General features: G+C 43.1%; 1 protein-coding gene across 1 annotated transcript in view; it reads right to left on the bottom strand.

Moving 5' to 3' along the window:
* LOC113013133 (voltage-gated potassium channel subunit beta-2-like) overlaps positions 1-18,721 on the bottom strand; it is a 280,115-nt gene that overhangs the window by 77,217 nt on the left and 184,177 nt on the right. The window contains exons 10-11 of the mRNA XM_026153786.2: positions 10,080-10,165; positions 1,716-1,836 (exon numbers count right to left, since the gene is read on the bottom strand). Of these exons, the coding sequence (XP_026009571.1) occupies positions 1,716-1,836; positions 10,080-10,165 (207 nt within the window). The remainder of the gene's footprint in view (positions 1-1,715; positions 1,837-10,079; positions 10,166-18,721) is intronic.

Raw genomic sequence — 18,721 nt, 5'->3', positions numbered from 1 at the left:
AAAGGCCACCCTGGAATGTGCAGTTTTGTCTCACAGCAAAATGCCACAGATGCCACAAGCAATGAGGGAGCATGCAATTGGCATGCTGACAACAGGAATGTCAACCAGATCTGTCGCCCGTGCATTGAATGTTCATTTCTCAACCATAAGCCGTCTCCACAGGCGTTTCAGAGAATATGGCAGCACATCCAACCGGCCTCACAACCGCAGACCTCGTGTAACCACACCAGCCCAGGACCTCCACATCCAGCAGGTTCACCTCCAAGATCGTCTGAGACCAGCCACCCAGACAGCTGCTGGAACAATTGGTTTGCACAACCAAACAATTTCTGCACAAACTGTCAGAAACCGTCTCAGGGACGCTCAACTGCATGCCCATCGTCCTCATCGGGGTCTTGACCTGACTCCAGCTCGTCGCCGTAACAGACTTGTGTGGGCAAATGCTCACATTCGATGGCGTCTGGCACGTTGGAGAGGTGTGCGCTTCACGGATGAATCATGGTTCACATTGTTCAGGGCAGATGGCAGCTGAGAATGTCCCAGTTCTTGCATGGCCAGCATACTCACCGGACATGTCACTCATTGAGCATGTTCGGGATGTGCTTGACCGGCGTATACGACAGCGTGTACCAGTTCCCACGAATATCCAACAACCTCGCACAGCCATTGAAGTGGAGTGGACCAACATTCCACAGGCTACAATTGACAATCTGATAGACTCCATGCGACGATGTGTTGCACTGCATGAGGCAAATGGTGGTCATACCGTTACCGATACTGACCGGTTCTGGGTCCCCAGACCCCCAATAGCACAAAAAACTGCACATTCCAGGGTGGCCTTTTGTTGTGGGCAGTCTGAGGTACACCTGTGCACTACTCATGATGTCAGATCAGCATCCTGATGTGGCACACCTGTGAGGTGGGATGGATTATCTCAATATAGCAGATGTGCCCACTACCACACATTTGGACTGATTTGTGACCACTGTTTGGGAGGGATGGTTATATTGTGTATCTGGAATGAATTTTAGGTCTCTACGTCCATCCCATGGGGAATGGGAGCAGTAACAAAGGTGTTGCGTTTATATTTTTGTTGAGTGTATGTGCTGAATAATTTTCTATACAAGATCACTGCAAAAAATCGCAGCCTTACCTAATGTCCACCCTACTGTTACTCATTTGATATTAAGATTTAAAGATCTAGTTGGTATTGGTATGGTGAGTAACCCTCAGTAATAGTAATAAATCACATAGCAATAGTAGATCCATGTAGTTGTAAAAAGCTTGATAATATATTAAGTAATCCAAAGTATTCAGAATACATTATTCTCATTGAGTAAAGTTACGGAATACACTACACAATACATTTAGAGGCATGTATTCTGTAATCTGTAATAGAATATATTTTAAAAGTAACCTTCCCGACACTTCACATAGGTACATTCCTCCACACGTGCTCAACACAAGTGGAGATAGTTTTGATGTAATAGAGAACATTTGGATAAACAAGGATCAGATATTAGCGTTGCTGATTGAATATCTTAGAAAATGCATTAACATACTAATTAAATTTAGAACACCAAGGTCAGGTAATTTTTCTCCATGTGCAAGTAATATTGATAGGATTACAAACTCCATTAAGTGTTCTAGAGTTAAGAATGAATGTCATAATTTTCGGGACATGATGCTGTACACATCAGTGGTGGCTTGCTTACCTATCTTGTGGAAGAGTTCAGGAAGGTGCACTTCAACCTTTTCTCTTTGGAACATGTGGTACTCTGCCTGTTCACAAATTGGAGGGATCATGTTGAACTGTCGTGCCACGGAGTATGCCTCCTACAAATAATAGAGGAAAAAGCACCAAACATTTTTATTGGTCCATGATTTTCACCAAGAAACTGACCCTGTTTCAGTAAGTACTGAGTAATCCAATCCATTTAAGTGGAAGCATGTAATGTAGGCACAACCTTGTTTCTCGATTTTTTAAATTAATTAATTAATTAATTTTTAAATTTTTGCAGATGGGACACATATGACTGGGGGACAAGAAAGAAAGAAAGAAAGAAAGAAAGAAAGAAAGAAAGAAAGAAAGAAAGAAAGAAAGAAAGAAAGAAAGAAAGAAAGAAAGAGACAGTGAGAGAAAACATTTAAAAAAAAAAAGGTAAAAATCCCCTGATCACCTGTTGAGAGAAAAGCAAAAACGAAAAAAGAGAAAAAAAAAGCAAAAAAAGAGCAATACAATAAACACAACAACATTGCAAGTACGTAGATAATTGTAAGCAACAGTAAATACTAAATATTGAATGTATTGTGCAGCATGCAAGACCACACAAGCACACAATGTGCTTTGAGGTAGCAGCCAAGGAAGATATAGTTTGTGTCTGTAAGGACCACAGGACACCTGTGTGAACACTTGTATTCAAAAGGTTTCTCCATGTAATGATCTGCTGTGGGAAGCCATAGCCATGTCCCCGGCGCATGAAACAGGCATGGAGGAGATCCAGGCCCAGACATCCAGAGGTTCCCAGAGCATAAAAGCCCAAGAAGGACCATCAGAAGGGCAACGGTGCCACCCTCAGGGAAAGAGCTGAAAGGAGCCTTAGGTGTGGGGTCAGCCAGCAGTCACCATGCAGAAGCCACAGGGAGCTGCAGTGACATGCCTGTGGGCTCTGCCAGCAGCTAGCCATGCCAAAGTGGACCGAGCCCCAGGCCCAGAGGCCCAAGGTCCAAGGGCCCCCCCACCCCCCAGAAGGAGTCAAATGTGATGGACTTACAATTTAAAACACACATAAATGTTGTATTTTACATCTGATTGCCCTAAGGCCTTATGAGGTCCTCCACACTATGCACTTGAGCATATAAAAGTGTTGATCACCTCTTTCATTGAAGTTTGAGTGTTTTAACCCTTTCATGCATAGTAGTCACTATAGTGGACAGCTACTCAAAGGCTGTTTTCTTGTATTTGTGTCAGTGTTAATGGTATGTTTGCACATAAACCACTACACTGGATACTGCTGTGTCACTCCATACTGTGCAACCCACTGGTCATTTAATGTTACTATAGATGCATGCAGTGTTGGGGAGTAACGGAATACATGTACCGGAATGTACTGGAATACAATTTTAAATAAATTTCTTCATTCATTTATTTATTTTCTTCATCATTTTCAAACCAGTACATTGGATTTCAAATTAGGCTAATTCAAATTCAATTTTAGAATTTGAGTTCAATTTTATATATTATAAGGCAGCACGGTGGCACGGTGGTTAGCACTGTTGCCGCACAGCAAGAAGGTCCTGAGTTCAATTACACCATCAGGCCGGGGTCTTTCTGTGTGGAGTTTGCATGTTCTCCCCGTGTTTGCGTGGGTTCTCTCCGGGTACTCCGGCTTCCTCCCACCGTCCAAAGACATGCAGCTTGTGGGGATAGGTTAATTGATTAATCCAAATTGTCACTAGGTGTGAATGTGCGAGTGAATGTGAATGGTTGTCTGTCCCTGTGTGTTAGCCCTGCGACAGACTGGCGACCTGTCCAGGGTGTACCCCGCCTTTCGCCCTATGACAGCTGGGATAGGCTCCAGCGCCCCCCGCGACCCTGAAAAGGATAAGCGGAAGCGAATGGATGGATGGATGGAGTTCAATTTTATTTTTTCAATTTTATTTGAGTTGAGCAATTGAGATTCAATCTGAGCAATTCAAATTCGAATTTAGCTTACAGTGGTTCCTCACTATTGATGCCTGTCTGAGAAAAGTGTATAAAGTGTGTAGTGAGGGGTTTTACAGCCTTAAAACATCTATAATTATTGTAAAAAATAAAGTTCCAAAGTCACCTCAACAGTCAGTGCAGCGCACACACTACATGCTGCTAAAGGTCGTAAACATGCAATTATTAAACCTAGGCGAAACTGTCCCCAGATATAACATATAGTTATAGTTAGTCAGGCATGTACTAACTATAGCCTTTACACTATGCATTTTGCCCTTGTATTTTATTTGCAGCAGAACTATGGGATATATGTGTACATCCCCATGCACAACTTAATTTTTCTTCCAACAATGCCCTGGGCCAAACAAGGGTTTGCTGGACCAGGATCTGCATCCACCATAGCCTGGTGTATACCCCCTCAGCACCTTAGAGAGACATACAGTGTATCATTAAGAGGGAAGGTGTTGGAGGGCCAGCGACACAGAACACCAGTCCCACTACCTGGGACCTGTGGAGCAACGGCAGAGCGAAGGAGGTTCGTGGCCAATTGCGACTGCTGCCGGTTGTTTGCCTATGCCAGGTGAAAAGCCAGTCCTCTGGCTCCATCCAGCCCTCCCGGAAACGCTAATGATAATCTTTTGCCGTGAGACCTAGGGCAAGGGCAAGCTGAGAGGCGCTGCCTGGGCTTCGTTGGACCTCAGTGGGAGCAACCTCAGTGCCCACTCCTCCTCCAATGGCATGGCTCTGCCATGACCTGAAAGACCTCCTGGTGGCAGTGTCAGCAGGGAACCAGCCCAAGCAATCAGACTCTCTAACACCTTTATCCAGGGTTCAGACTGATCCTGCCACTGTTACAACTGGCGGTAAAACACCACTGCCTGCTCCTGTTGCATGGCCGCCAGCTCACCCACCATATGGGCCAGGACCTCAGCTGGCTGGATCTGTCACAGGTCCATATTACTGGCGGCTTGGGTTGGGACCCACACAGTTTGTTTTATTTGCATTCCCTGCAAAAGCTTTCCAGATGTCCTCATCTGGGTTCACACCATGCACAGATCTCCTCTCCGGTCCCAGCAACATCCTCAAAAGGGGGGGACATGATTGTATGATCGATATCAAGTGTGTGAGTTAGCCTTCCAACACACCCAGAACCCACTGTTCCATCCATCCTCTGCAGCTGAGCCACAAACCACACCCAGCCACACAGAGATGAATTAATACTTTGAATTATAACTGATGATGCTTAGATTAGACTGAATTCCACCTTTATACCAATTGTATACTGTCCGGTATAAAGATAGTGTTAACACTATACTGTCAGTGTAAAGAATGAAAATAGATACGAAACATCTGCTTACATCTTGCTGAATTCAGCTGTGTAAATTCACAAAGAATAGAATAGAATAGAACAGAATAGAACAGAATAATCATGATCCTGGGTCTGTTGACCCAGCGTTTTGTGCTTTCTATTATTGTGATGTATTTTGGTTCTGGTTTTCTTGCTCTTTGGTTTTTGGTTCTGTTCTTCTTCAGTTTAGTGTTTAGTCATTTCTGCATGTGTATTCCTCTGTGTAAAGTCAGTGTTTCTAAGTCTGTGTCTTTGCATGTGTGAGTTCCTGTTTTACTTTGAAGGTCCGTGGCTGATGTTAGTGTGTTTAGTTTTTGTTTCCCCTGTCCCGTCATGTCTAATTACTCCCAACTGTGCCCTCCTTCTATGTTTCATTCCCTTGGTATCCTTCTGTGTATTTAAGCCTTGCGTCTGCCTCTGTTAGTTGCTGGTTTGTCTGCGTTATATGGTGTTTAGCTCTGTGGACAAATTAATTAATTTGTTATTGGAGCATGAGGGGAAAGAATTTCGCTAAGCTGTGGCTAACCGGCTACAGCGATTGGTTTCTGGTCTCCCCTGGCTCACTTCACCTGCTCGCACCGAATTTCTTCTGATCAAGCTTCACCTTCACCCCCGGCTGCTACCACCCACCCAGCAACTAATGCTTCGCTGCCCGGCCCATCGGCCCAGCCTTTGAAAGGGAAACGGTGCTTACGCCGTCAACGCCCCTGACCACAGTCGGACCTCGGGATATCAGAGCGGCCGACTGTGGTGATTAAAGAGGACAATATTACTGGTTTGACCTTTGGGACTTTTTCTTCTGGGGTTGTTCGGGGTGTGTTGATGAGAGCTAATATGCGTAGCTTATCTACCTTCATAGTATGTGACCTCTCCCAGGTTGGTATTTTTAAGACTTCTGAGAAAACAAAGGGCTGTGTTTCTTCTGCTTCTTCTGAGCCTGGATTAACTCTCTCTGAGTCTGTTAACCCCGTATCAGCTATCCCAGAGTGTGCTAAAGCTGTGGCTTTCAACCCAGAGACAATTAACCCCAGCTCTGATGATACTAAGACTGTTTTGTTTTCCAAGCTGCCACCTCAAGAGACTGTTCAGTGTGCACCCGAATGTTTCATTTCTTGGACTACTGACACTCATTCAAAGACATTAAGTGGTAATGTTGCAGTAATTGAAATGTTCTCCAGGGCCTCCCCAGAGGCTGAGTTTCCTCCCTCAGTTGCCTGTGGACCCCTAGAGACTAAAAAGTCAGCATTGCCCGAGTCACCTGCCCAGCTGCCACTATCTCAGTCTCCAGTGTCCCGCTACCTGTAGCTCAGTCTCCAGTGTCCCCACTACCTGTAGCTCAGTCTCCAGTGTCCCCGCTACCTGTAGCTCAGTCTCCAGTGTCCCCGCTACCTGTAGCTCAGTCTTTGGTTCTGTCAGCCACTTAACAATCCATCATCTCTATTCAGGGAGATAATCTCATTCCCAACCAGGGTGTTTCTCGTAACTTAGCTGCTTTAGGTGCAGTTATTCACTCCAGGGTCTCCCCAGAGGCTAGGTCTCAGTCCCCAGCTGATTCTGGCCTCCTGGAGGTTAAGCAGTCCCCTAAGAACTGCACCATGTCAGCGCTGCCTGGGCTGAGCCAGGCCCCTGCGCAGCTCAAGTTACCTTTGTGTCAGCCAGAGGTCCCCGCACCTGCTGGTTCTGATCTGTCTTTGATAGGGGTCTCTGCGCCTGCTAGTTCTCATCCGTCCTCGCTAGAGGTCTCTGTGCCTGCTGGTCCTGTGTCTGTCTTTGCTGGAGGGTCCAGGGGCCCGTTCAGCAGTCTGTCTCAGCTGGAGGGTCCCAGGGGCCGCTACGGTTGCTACACCACCGTCTGATCCAGCTCGGCCTGTACCACCTCGCCTTCACCGGCCGCTTTCCTGGCCTCTAGCTGGACGTGATCGCCATCGAGGCCGGCCCCCTGAAGGAGCCTTCCGTGTGGCCAGCCTCCGGACGTGCTCTGTCGCCACATCTGCCTTCCGTGTGGCCGGCCTCCGGACGTGCTCTGTCGCCATCACTGCCGCGCGTTCGGAATAGAATAGAATAGCTCTTTATTGTCATTGTTACAAAAACAATGGAAAGCAGTTTGGCATCTGTGTGTGTGTGTTAAGTACACAATAGCATAAGTATTTACACAATAACACAAACAAATTTACATTTACACAAGAAAGATATGTACAAGTTATACATACACCTGTATATATACAGATACAGTGGGGCAAAAAAGTATTTAGTCAGCCACCGATTGTGCAAGTTCCCCCACCTAAAATGATGACAGAGGTCAGTAATTTGCACCAGAGGTACACTTCAACTGTGAGAGACAGAATGTGAAAGAAAAATCCATGAATCCACATGGTAGGATTTGTAAAGAATTTATTCGTAAATTAGGGTGGAAAATAAGTATTTGGTCACCTCAAACATGGAAAATCTCTGGCTCTCACAGACCTGTAACGTCTTCTGTAAGACGCTTTTCTGTCCCCCACTCGTTACCTGTATGAATGGCACCTGTTTGAACTCATCATCTGTATAAAAGACACCTGTCCACAGCCTCAAACAGTCAGACTCCAAACTCTGCCATGGCCAAGACCAAAGAGCTTTCGAAGGACACCAGGAAAAGTATTGTAGACCTGCACCAGACTGGGAAGAGTGAATCTACAATAGGCAAGCAGCTTGGTGTGAAAAAATCAACTGTGGGAGCAATCATCAGAAAATGGAAGACATACAAGACCACTGATAATCTCCCTCGATCTGGGGCTCCACGCAAGATCTCATCCCATGGGGTCAAAATGATCATGAGAACGGTGAGCAAAGATCCCAGAACCACACGGGGGGACCTGGTGAATGACCTGCAGAGAGCTGGGACCAAAGTAACAAAGGTCACCATCAGTAACACACTACAACGGCAGGAAATCAAATCCCGCAGTGCCAGACGTGTTCCGCTGCTGAAGCCAGTGCATGTCCAGGCCCGTCTGAAGTTAGCCAGAGAGCACATGGATGATACAGCAGAGGATTGGGAGAATGTCATGTGGTCAGATGAAACCAAAGTAGAACTTTTTGGTATAAACTCAACTCGTCGTGTTTGGAGGAAGAAGAATACTGAGTTGCATCCCAAGAACACCATACCTACTGTGAAGCATGGGGGTGGAAACATCATGCTATGGGGCTGTTTTTCTGCCAAGGGGACAGGACGACTGATCCGTGTTAAGGACAGAATGAATGGGGCCATGTATCGTGAGATTTTGAGCCAAAACCTCCTTCCATCAGTGAGAACTTTGAAGATGAAACGAGGCTGGGTCTTCCAACATGACAATGATCCAAAACACACCGCCCGGGCAACAAAGGAGTGGCTCCGTAAGAAGCATTTGAAAGTCCTGGAGTGGCCTAGCCAGTCTCCAGACCTCAACCCCATAGAAAATCTGTGGCGGGAGTTGAAAGTCCGTGTTGCTCGGCGACAGCCCCAAAACATCACTGCTCTCGAGAAGATCTGCATGGAGGAATGGGCCAAAATACCAGCTACTGTGTGTGCAAACCTGGTAAAGACCTATAGTAAACGTTTGACCTCTGTTATTGCCAACAAAGGTTATGTTACAAAGTATTGAGTTGTATTTTTGTTGTTGACCAAATACTTATTTTCCACCCTGATTTACGAATAAATTCTCTACAAATCCTACCATGTGGATTCATGGATTTTTTTTTCACATTCTGTCTCTCACAGTTGAAGTGTACCTCTGGTGCAAATTACTGACCTCTGTCATCATTTTAGGTGGGGGAACTTGCACAATCGGTGGCTGACTAAATACTTTTTTGCCCCACTGTACATCCATGCATACATACATATATAAATATATACATACATATATGCATGCGTACTTTATATTTCCACATACACGCTTGCATATATATACACACACATCAGTGATATTGCATATTGAGTGTGTGTGTGTGTGTGTGTGGGGGGGGGGGGGGTTGATATTGCACATTGTTGCAACTATATTAAATAGTGTTATAATAAATACAGTTTAATGCAACCAACATTCCTACCTCCTTAAAGTATACATAGAAATACAGTTTATAAATAGGGTCCATGGGTGTTGGCAGTGCAGTTATCCTCCAATCAGGGTTGAGGTAGGGCATGTTTGAAAGCTTGTGGGTAAAAACTTCTATTAAGTCTGTTTGTCTTCGTCTTGATGGACCTGTAGCGTTTACCAGAGGGAAGGGGGGGAAAAGTGAGTGTCCAGGGTGCGAGGGGTCCTTGATGATGATGCTGGCTTTTTGTTGAAGTCTGCCAGTATAAATGTCTTTGAGGGGGGTTTAGTGAGTTGCCCACCCTGCTGCCCTCACCACCCGCTGCAGTTTCCTCTTGTGCCTCCGCCGTGCAGCAGTTCAACCAGAGAGTGCAGCAGTAAGTCAGGCTCTCGATGGTGGAGGGGTAGAAGTTTACTAGCAGTCTCTGGGGTAACAGCCTTTGTTGTGCTTTCCCTACCTGGTGGAAATGTTTGTGGACCAGGTAAGGTCAGCCGAGATGTGGACTCTGAGGAACTTAAAGCTTTCTACCCTTTCTACCTCCTCCCCACCAATGTAGAGGGTAGACCAATAAACCTCAGAGCTCTACTTAGGTTTGGAGGTCAAAAGCAGTTTTTGTATCACCATGCACTAATTTATTTCATTATATTAATACAGGTCCTGCTTTTTACTTTCATTCTTTGAATGCTTTTCTGAGCCTGTACGTTCACTTTTATTTGAGTCAATAGGTTCAATAAGTACTTTTACTTTTACCTGAGTATTTTTAACAAGTATCTGGTGTTCTATGTCAGTAAACAGTGTCTATACTTTTGCCACCTGCACTGATTTCATGATTTATTTCATGTATTTATGAAATGAACACTAAGAACTTGTTCTATTTAGTCCTAATTCAGACCAACACTAGCCACATGAAAACAACAATAAATCTACAGTATTCACATAATTCAGACTATGGATAGATTCACAGCTAAGTTTAAAACTTACCATGATCTCCATTGAGGTCCATCGTGATGTACCCCAGTACATGGACATGCCTTGGTTGATCACATAGGTCATTGCTCTTACTGTCTCTACCAAAACAAAAATATGTAAAGTTTCAACAACAAACTTTAAGATTGCTTTTTGAAGAAAACAGAGCCAACAAAGCTCAGGTAAGATGAAATAGTATTTATGCTTGTCCTTGTCTATATTTATTAAGGCCTAGGATTTAGTAAGCTGCTACATCAACCTACTGACATACCAGGCTAGATTGTTCACTTATCCAGCACTTATTCATATCAAATAGAAAATTATACTGGAGGCATTTTTCAGGATTCAGTATCTTGCGAAAGGACACTTTGACATGTAGACAAGTAGAGTACTGAGCCAACAACCATCCAATTCACTCTACCTCTGGAACCACAGCTGCCCAAGTATAAAATAGATCATTCTACTGGATAAACCCAGGTGGAGCAAAACAATTTTTCAAATTTCTCCTACCCACCTACGCCCCAAGGTATAAAGCAACATTCAATAAAATCACAAAGCTGTATCCTATCACAAGAACAATCAATCCATAGTCAGAAATGATGATGATAATAATAATAATAATAATAATAATAATAATAATATCTCCAAAAGTTGATTCTGTTCATCTGGACGTAGCGTTTCGTGGGAGAAACGTTTCGTCACTCATCCAAGTGACTTCTTCAGTCTCAGCTGACTGCAGGTTTCCCCAAATCTTATAAACAGTAAATTTGCATAATGACTGAAACGAGGCCACTGAAGGAACAATGGACTGGGAGATCAGTTCCTTAATCATAATTATGAAAATTCTCATGACCATTGATCAACAACCACTGACCAAAACCCACTGATCAAAGACCACTGATCAATGGCCATACCATCCACAGAGAGTTGGGGAATGGCTGCAATCACAGCATTGTAAGATGGCGAAAGATGTACCCTTAGGCCCCCTCCTCGATTCAGAGATGGTCTTTCCCTTTTCACGTAAATGAAAAGTTTCTGGCTTCGATCCTCAACCCGCTGGTGGGCAGCTCTGAACACCACATCCAGAACACCCTGGATTTTGTTGAGAAGGTGAGAGATGTCATTATGGAGGCAGATGAAACCATGGTCTCATACGACGTTACATCTCTCTTCACTTGCATCCCAGTCACAGAAGCGTTGGAGGATTACAGGATGACACCAACCTCAGCAACAGGACCACTCTCAGCATCGACCAAGTGTATTTGCTTTTGGAACTGTGTCTTCATTCCAAAACCAAAACCAGTAGAGTAGCATAATTGGGAGAAAACAGGCCAGATTTTGGCTTAAAATTTTATAGCTTGACCTTCCCATCACCATCCTGAGAAGAAGCTCAAAGGACAGTTAATTTCCTGATGAAGACCAACAGAACATCGTGGACTTGATAAGAATTTACAAGCAGCCAAAAGACAGTGCAACTGTTAACACTGAAACCAAACTGACGGGACCAGCAGCATGGAAGGAACCACGAGATGGAAACATGCACTGTAAATTACAGGCTGGGCAGTTGGACAGTGGGATAATGAGCTGTGGAAAGCACTGGACATTGATTGTCAGATTTGCCATGCTTGGAGTAATCTTGAAAGCGACGACTGAAAGGATCAACAGAGAAGAAGAAACCGCGTGATGAAACATGCACGGTGGACTGTGATATTTTGCCAGGCTGGAACTTAATCCAAAAGGAAAATACTGAAGAGAAACAGAGAGGAAACGGACTGTGTTTGCTGGAGAATTCAAGACAACAAAAGGACACTGAGAGAAGAGGACGGGGACCAGTGAGAGGTGAAGCCGGACGAGTTCGACTGTGAGAACACAGGGTATAATTGGACTGAAATTGAAGCCTGAACTCATGATGGTGTTTAGAGATGTCCACCAGAAAACTAAAGAGGTAAACAAAAAGAAGGTAAAATAAAGAGTGAAAACAACTGACAATTACATCAATGAATAGAAAACACACATACACAAAGTGTTACATGTGAAATTATTTCTGGAAAGAATCAGAAGTGAGATAGTTTTGAATTAAGAAATCAGTGAAAAGATGCATGAATTAAACCTGATTATAACATACAGAGGCAATGAAGAAAGCAGCTTACACTCACTGAACATTAACATACATAGGAAAAGCAATGAAGACCTGCTTACACTTATACACATAACATAAGTTGGTATTTCTGACCAGAGAGGGGGAAACGGGTAGTTTAAGTACTCATGATAATAATGAAAATGTCTTAGTTGTGTTTCTTCAGGGGCGAAACAGACCTGGATCAATTTTCCACGTGCAGCGGTCGGAAGAAAGTTATAGGTCAACATGACTGGATATGTCAAGGCAAGTTTCTGGTTGAATTGTTCACAGCGCCATGTCTCCATAAACCTGACAAGTGGGCCCTAACTTGTGTCTGAGGACCAGGAATGCTGTTAATAAGGTGGGAACTTAAAATTTGGGTTAGCAAATTTGGGAAAGAAAACTGACTGCTTAAGCGGCGAATTGTGCAGGAGTCTGAAACACTGCAAAAGCAACATATGCAAATTCACATACACAAGCAGAAAATGCATTAACCTTACAAGGACAAGCTCGTGGAGATTAATGCATAGACATTGATTAAACCTGGCTGAGAACACAAACATACGCAATGAAGAACAGCTTGCTATTTGTATGAGTGATAGAATGGTGTGAATGTTTAATAAAATACATTTGAGTTTGAAGTTGAGGAATAACTCAAAGAAGCTATATGACAAAGGGAGTGAGTTATGGAAAAAGAAAAAGTGATTAAAGTAGTTTTAAAAAAGTGACTTAGGAGTGCCCTGGTACTGAGTGATCAACACTAGTGATCACTGTAGAAAGAAATAAAATAATTTAATAAGTTGGTAATGTTTAAACATATGTTTCTTTTGTTACGGCAACTTCTTGAGATATGACTCAGTATGCAAATTAGCTGGAGTGAGTGGTGACGAAGGAGTTTCCTGTGTGTGTGACTGAGGCTTTCAGGAGAGGAAGCATAGCAGACAGAAGAGGAGTGCAGATTTGGATAGGAAATTTATAGTTTAGTGATTATATGTTGTTGTAAGGGGGTTATGTCTTATGTTGAATCTAAGTATGCTAAAGTGCATAAAGGGGGTGATTGTTGTGTGCAAATTGTGTGGTTTTAACAAGACTTTCGGTGTATTGAGGAGGTGAAATTATGTGGTGGCAATACTTGTGTGTTTAAGGTTTTTGAGGTTGTTGTGGTGATGGGTTGATTCTGTGAGTGAGGTTCGGGTTGTTGTTGTTTTTGTTTTTAATAGAGGGAGTTTTAGTAAACATGGACATGTCTAAGAGGGGCCTATTATTTTTGTAACAGTGCACTTAGAGAAAACCTGTCAGGTGATTTTGTTTGTGTTTTCATGAGCTAATAATCAGCTCTCTTTTTCTCATTTTTGTTCTAAGCAGGCCTGCAACAGTGAATAACAGCGCTGACAAATTCTCGGGAAGAGCAAATATAAGGTGGGCTTTCCAGATTACAACTGGCTGAGGAGAAAGCTACCTGTGGGGACCTGATGAGGTCGTAAGTCCCTGTCTAAAAGGATTGTAGCGAGTCAATCCAGTCCAAAAGCATAAGAAATATTTTCCTATGGAAAATAGAACACATAAATGAGCTCATTTTGCTGAGGGTGGAGAATCTGATCACTTGCGCGGGAGGCTCCACTATTAGCAAAAAATATGGTGTGAATGCATGTGAGTGAATGTGTGACTGGATGAAGGTGGGGATGAATAAATGTGGACAAACAATTTGCTTTTACCAGAGAAAATTTCTGTTTTATTGACTGGGGTTAGATTATGGGATTATAGTATATTGTTGGGAGAATGCCAAATGCTAAAGGGGAAATGTTTTTTGATGTAACTCATGTTACCATTAATTGAAGAAACACATGACTGATAAACTCTTCTGTTTTAAGTTTATTTTTATGACATAGATTGAATCATGAGTGGGGAAAACTGAGTATTTTTAGTTTTGTGTCGAAATAAAGGGGGAATTTAATAATTTAATTGTTTAATAATTTAGGATCATTTTAGGACTTTTTGGGGTTTTTGATCATTTGGATATGGTAAAACTGAAACTGTTATTTTTATGTTAAGGTTAAAGGATTAAAGTGAACTGAATCCTGTTTAGTAGATACAATGCCAGTGTTTTTAAAGCTGTATACAAATCTTAAAGGGAAATTGTGGGACACGTTGACAAAAAGATATGCTTTGGGGAAAATTAGTGAGGGTTGTAGGAGTAGAACAGGTTTGATTTCTTTTTTGATTTCTAGAAGTAGTGGTTATAATGTAGGCTTACATACAGATATTACATAGATTTATTTTTAGGATAAAGGGGAGAGCTTATAAGTAGAAATGATTTTTTATACATATTGCATTTTGTGCCTTTAAAGGAGTTGTGGCTCAATTCGTCTCTTGAGGGTCACGAGCCTTTGGCTAGCGCTATGATTAGCCAATCTACTGTGAGGATGATATGAGTTATTGAAGGATTGCACACGCTTACAGACACAGAGTCCAGAAACACACATGACAGTATTGATTCCAGGCAAAAGGCCTCAAATTCATTTAGCTGAACTTAAAGACGGACCAAAGAGGAAGGAAAGCACATATTTTGGTTACGTCTGATAAACTAGAATTAGAAGGTATTGTTACATTAAAATGAGCAAAATGAAATAAAAAGGCTATACCAAAAACAGGTTATAACATAGGAAATGTGAGGTTTTAAAATGAAGTTAGTGTTAATACACAGGAGTGGTTTCTAGGCAGCATTTAGCTATGATGAAATGCATGCAGGAGTAATTGCTTATATGCTTAAACTTAATTGATTAAAGTGGTTGTTTTCTTTTGGATCTTTTAGTAGAATAGGCGTTTATAATGATTTTCTTGTTAAAAAGGTGACTTTAGATTAGAATAGAGGAACTTGCAGTAGCGACAGTTTGTGTACAGGATGTGATGATCAGATAAGGGAAAATAGAGCGAGCAACCGGACGTTTAAGAGTTTTAAAGTGATGAGTAACGCTGAAGAATATATATAAATACAAGTCAATAAGTTAAGAACATAATTAGGATCATGCTTTTGATTAAAGAGTCCCAAATAGGATAAGTTAGGGAGGTGCAGGAAAAGGTGTTTTGTTTCCTTTGCAGAAGATCTCTGGACTCAATAAGCAAACAGAAGAAGACACTCTGCCTGCTGGTTGCAGTTAGAAAAATATATGGAGTTCTTAAAATGCAAAAATGAAGATAAAAGGGACAACTTCCCCTCCCAAAAGTCAAAACTTTTTCCCAAGTACAACCCTGACTTCCTGAAGTATGGGTTTGTGAAGAGAGGAAACGCGGCGTACCCATGAGCCCAATGTGTGGAGTGTAGACTAATGCTATCCAACAAAGCACTGAAGTCTTCAAAATTAAAATGGCATCTCAAAACCAAACATCCCACGCTCTCAAGAAAGCCAGTGGAATATTTCAAGAGAAAAGAAAATGCAACTAAATTCAGTTTCATTTATTTAGCGCCAAATCATAACAACAATCACCTCAAGGCACTTTATATTGTAAGGACTGCAGATACAGAAACGGTCTGTTGTGTCACTCACTCACTGCTTTAAAAGCTAGCTACCTCAAATCCAGACTTGTGGCACAGAGTAAAAAGTCTTTCATTATAGCAGAGGAGCTGATTTTGCCTGCTGCTGTACAAATGTGTCGTAAGATGATCGGAGAGGCTGCTACAAAGAACCTATTGACCATCCCACTCTCAGACGACACTGTGAGCCACCATATCATGGACATGACCTTACCGAACGCGATGGAGGCGAATAGAGCGTCAGGTTTACACGTAAAGTAAATGGAAAAGCGCGATGACCCGCGATTGCGGCTCCCGTGAAAATTCGGAAGCAGATTTGCGTCGCGAAAACGCCCGAAAAGCGCGTCAGTCTAGCGTTTGACTCGCGAAAAAAACCAAGCGCGTGAGTTTTTGTGTTGCATTTTGTGCATACGCGCATTACGCGTCTACCGCTGGAGTTGGGAAAATCTGAACTCCAGCGTCAAATCGCGCCGCGACAACCAATCAGGAGCCTGGTGACGTGGCTGTTACTTACTAGGTCAAAGGGGCAGATCCAGCCAAAGCCCGTGCCTATTCTTCAATGGAGGGAAGGCTAATCAACGCTGTAGCAAACAACCCGGAGCCGTACGACACCAGCTGCTTTCTGTACCGAGACAGGAATATAAAGGACGAGCTTGGAGGAAGATATGTAAAGAGATCGGGCAACCTGGTAAGTTCATTCATTTCTCTTTTGAAAGTTTTCGCTGACCCGGGGAAGCCGCACAAAAGCTGGCAAGCTACCGCTATTTTCCCACTGACGTACAAATACCGTTCTGCTTTTATGCATGTTGTCATATAGGAATATACAGAGGTGTGGACTCGAGTCACATGACTTGGACTCGAGTCAGACTCGAGTCATTAATTTTATGACTTTAGACTTGACTTGAAAAAATGTTCTAAGACTTGTGACTTGACTTGGACTTTTACACCAATGACCTGGGACTTGAATTGGACTTGAACCGGTTTACTTGAAAAGACTTGATATTTCACCCCAAATATAAAATTTAACATGCATATTATATAGAGATTGAAAATGTGACGTCATTCAGGGGTAAAACCGCAAAGGATTCTGGGAACTCGTGGCAAGAGGTACTAGCGCACGCAGGCTTTCAATTGAAATCAGTCACACAGCGATAAAAAGAAACACAAAAATGTCAAGAAGCTGTTGTATTATTAACTGCAATAGCCGGTCGCATGACAGCCACGGGAAGCCGACAGGTAAAGAGATCGGTTGTTATCGGATCACGTCGTTGAAGAGAAATTTTTCGAGCCATGTTTCCAAAGTAACAAACAGGTAACGGATGGCCTGGATTGCAGCCATTCAAAGATCAAATATAACGTCCCAGAACACTCCAGCTCACAGGTTAGTCTGCTCCAAGCATTTCCACAAAGGCAAGTCTTCTGTTGTAGTTAATACGTCATTTTCATAACATAATTGGTGATACAGGTTACAAGCACGTCTGACGCTGAACAGAAATTGTAGCGCTATGCTCCTTTGTTTATTGTGCATAAATAGTGAATTGTCCTGACACAATATTGCGTTTCGCTTCTGTTATTATGGTACATTGACAAAAACACATACTTTTATTCACAGGATAAAACAGTTTTTTTGTATCACCAATTGCCCAGTACGATTACAGCATACAATATTATTGTCACTGCTACATTTCTGTGATGCTACCAGAAATCATTTCCACTACTAATTAATTACCATTGAGCTCAAAGGTTATATTAATAAACTGTTAACGAATGTGTATTTATGAAGACAATTTGTGAGACTGGTAAACTTATGATAGGTACGATGGTCTTTCGTTCTACACGGTGCGTTTCAAGGTCCTGCACCCATCCGTCGGTAAACTGTACCTGGGCTTGTTGCAGTGACCGGAAGTTACTAAACTTCATGAGTGTATGCACACACTCCAAAAAGCGTATAATTATAAATATGCATATAAATATGCTACGATGAGATAGCTGACTTCATCTAACTAGCATATTGTCATGGTTCTGGGTCCGTTGGACCCAGTATTTTGAGTTCATTATGTTTTGGTACTTTTGCATCATGGATTTTCCTTTATGTTTCTCTGGTACTTGGTGTTTCAGTTATCTTGGTGTTTTTCTATATTATGATTTATGATCTGATGCTGTTGTGATTATGATTATCATTTAGTAGCCTTTGGTCAGTGTCAAGTCTGTCTCTGTCTAGTCTGTGTCTTAGTAAAGTGTGTTTTGTTTCCTGTTTTACTTTGAAGGTTCTTGTTCCTGTCTGATGTTAGTATGTGCAGCTTTGTTCCCCCTGTCTCGTTAGCCCTGATCTCTCCCAGCTGTGTCTCCCTCCTGTTGCCGATTTCCCCGTTACTACCCTGTGTATATAAGCCCTGTGTTTTCCCATGCTCAGTGTCGTGTGGTACCATCAGTTTATGCCTGTGTGTTCTTGGTCTCAGTGTTCCGTCCTCACTTCATGTTTGTTTTCCTGCCAGCAATAAAGCTGAGGTTTTTTGAGTTACATTCCATTTTCCGAGTCCTGCATTTGGATCCTCATCTCTGCCTGCCCGCACACAGAGCCCTGACAGAACGACGCGACCAGTAATGGATCCAGCGGACTCACCGTGGAAGCGCAGCTCCCGTTTTGACGGGACTCGGCTAGCGCTTGGAGGGCCTCCGTGCTGCCGTTCCTCGCTGGCAGCCTACCCTTCGGCCCACTCGTCTGCTTCCTCCCCGCAGACGCCCAGGTCTCGCAGAAAACGCTCCAGCCGGTCCCGGGAGGATTACTACGAGCCTGCAAGCAATCAGCTCACGCCTGCACAAGCCTTTTACAAGATGTTAGGGATTATTATCGTGCCACCTGACTCACCCAGCATTTCCACATCACAGCAGGAGCAGCCACAGCAGAGTCCTCCCTCGTCACATTCCGCCAGCGCCGCTCCCTCTTCAACAGGGAGGCAGCGAACACGCAGCCAGCACTCACAGCTCCAGCAGGAGCCTGGGATT

Source organism: Astatotilapia calliptera, chromosome 20 (assembly GCF_964374335.1).
Source record: "Astatotilapia calliptera chromosome 20, fAstCal68.1, whole genome shotgun sequence".
Classification (NCBI taxonomy): domain Eukaryota; kingdom Metazoa; phylum Chordata; class Actinopteri; order Cichliformes; family Cichlidae; genus Astatotilapia; species Astatotilapia calliptera.
This window is presented reverse-complemented; position numbering and strand designations above follow the sequence as displayed.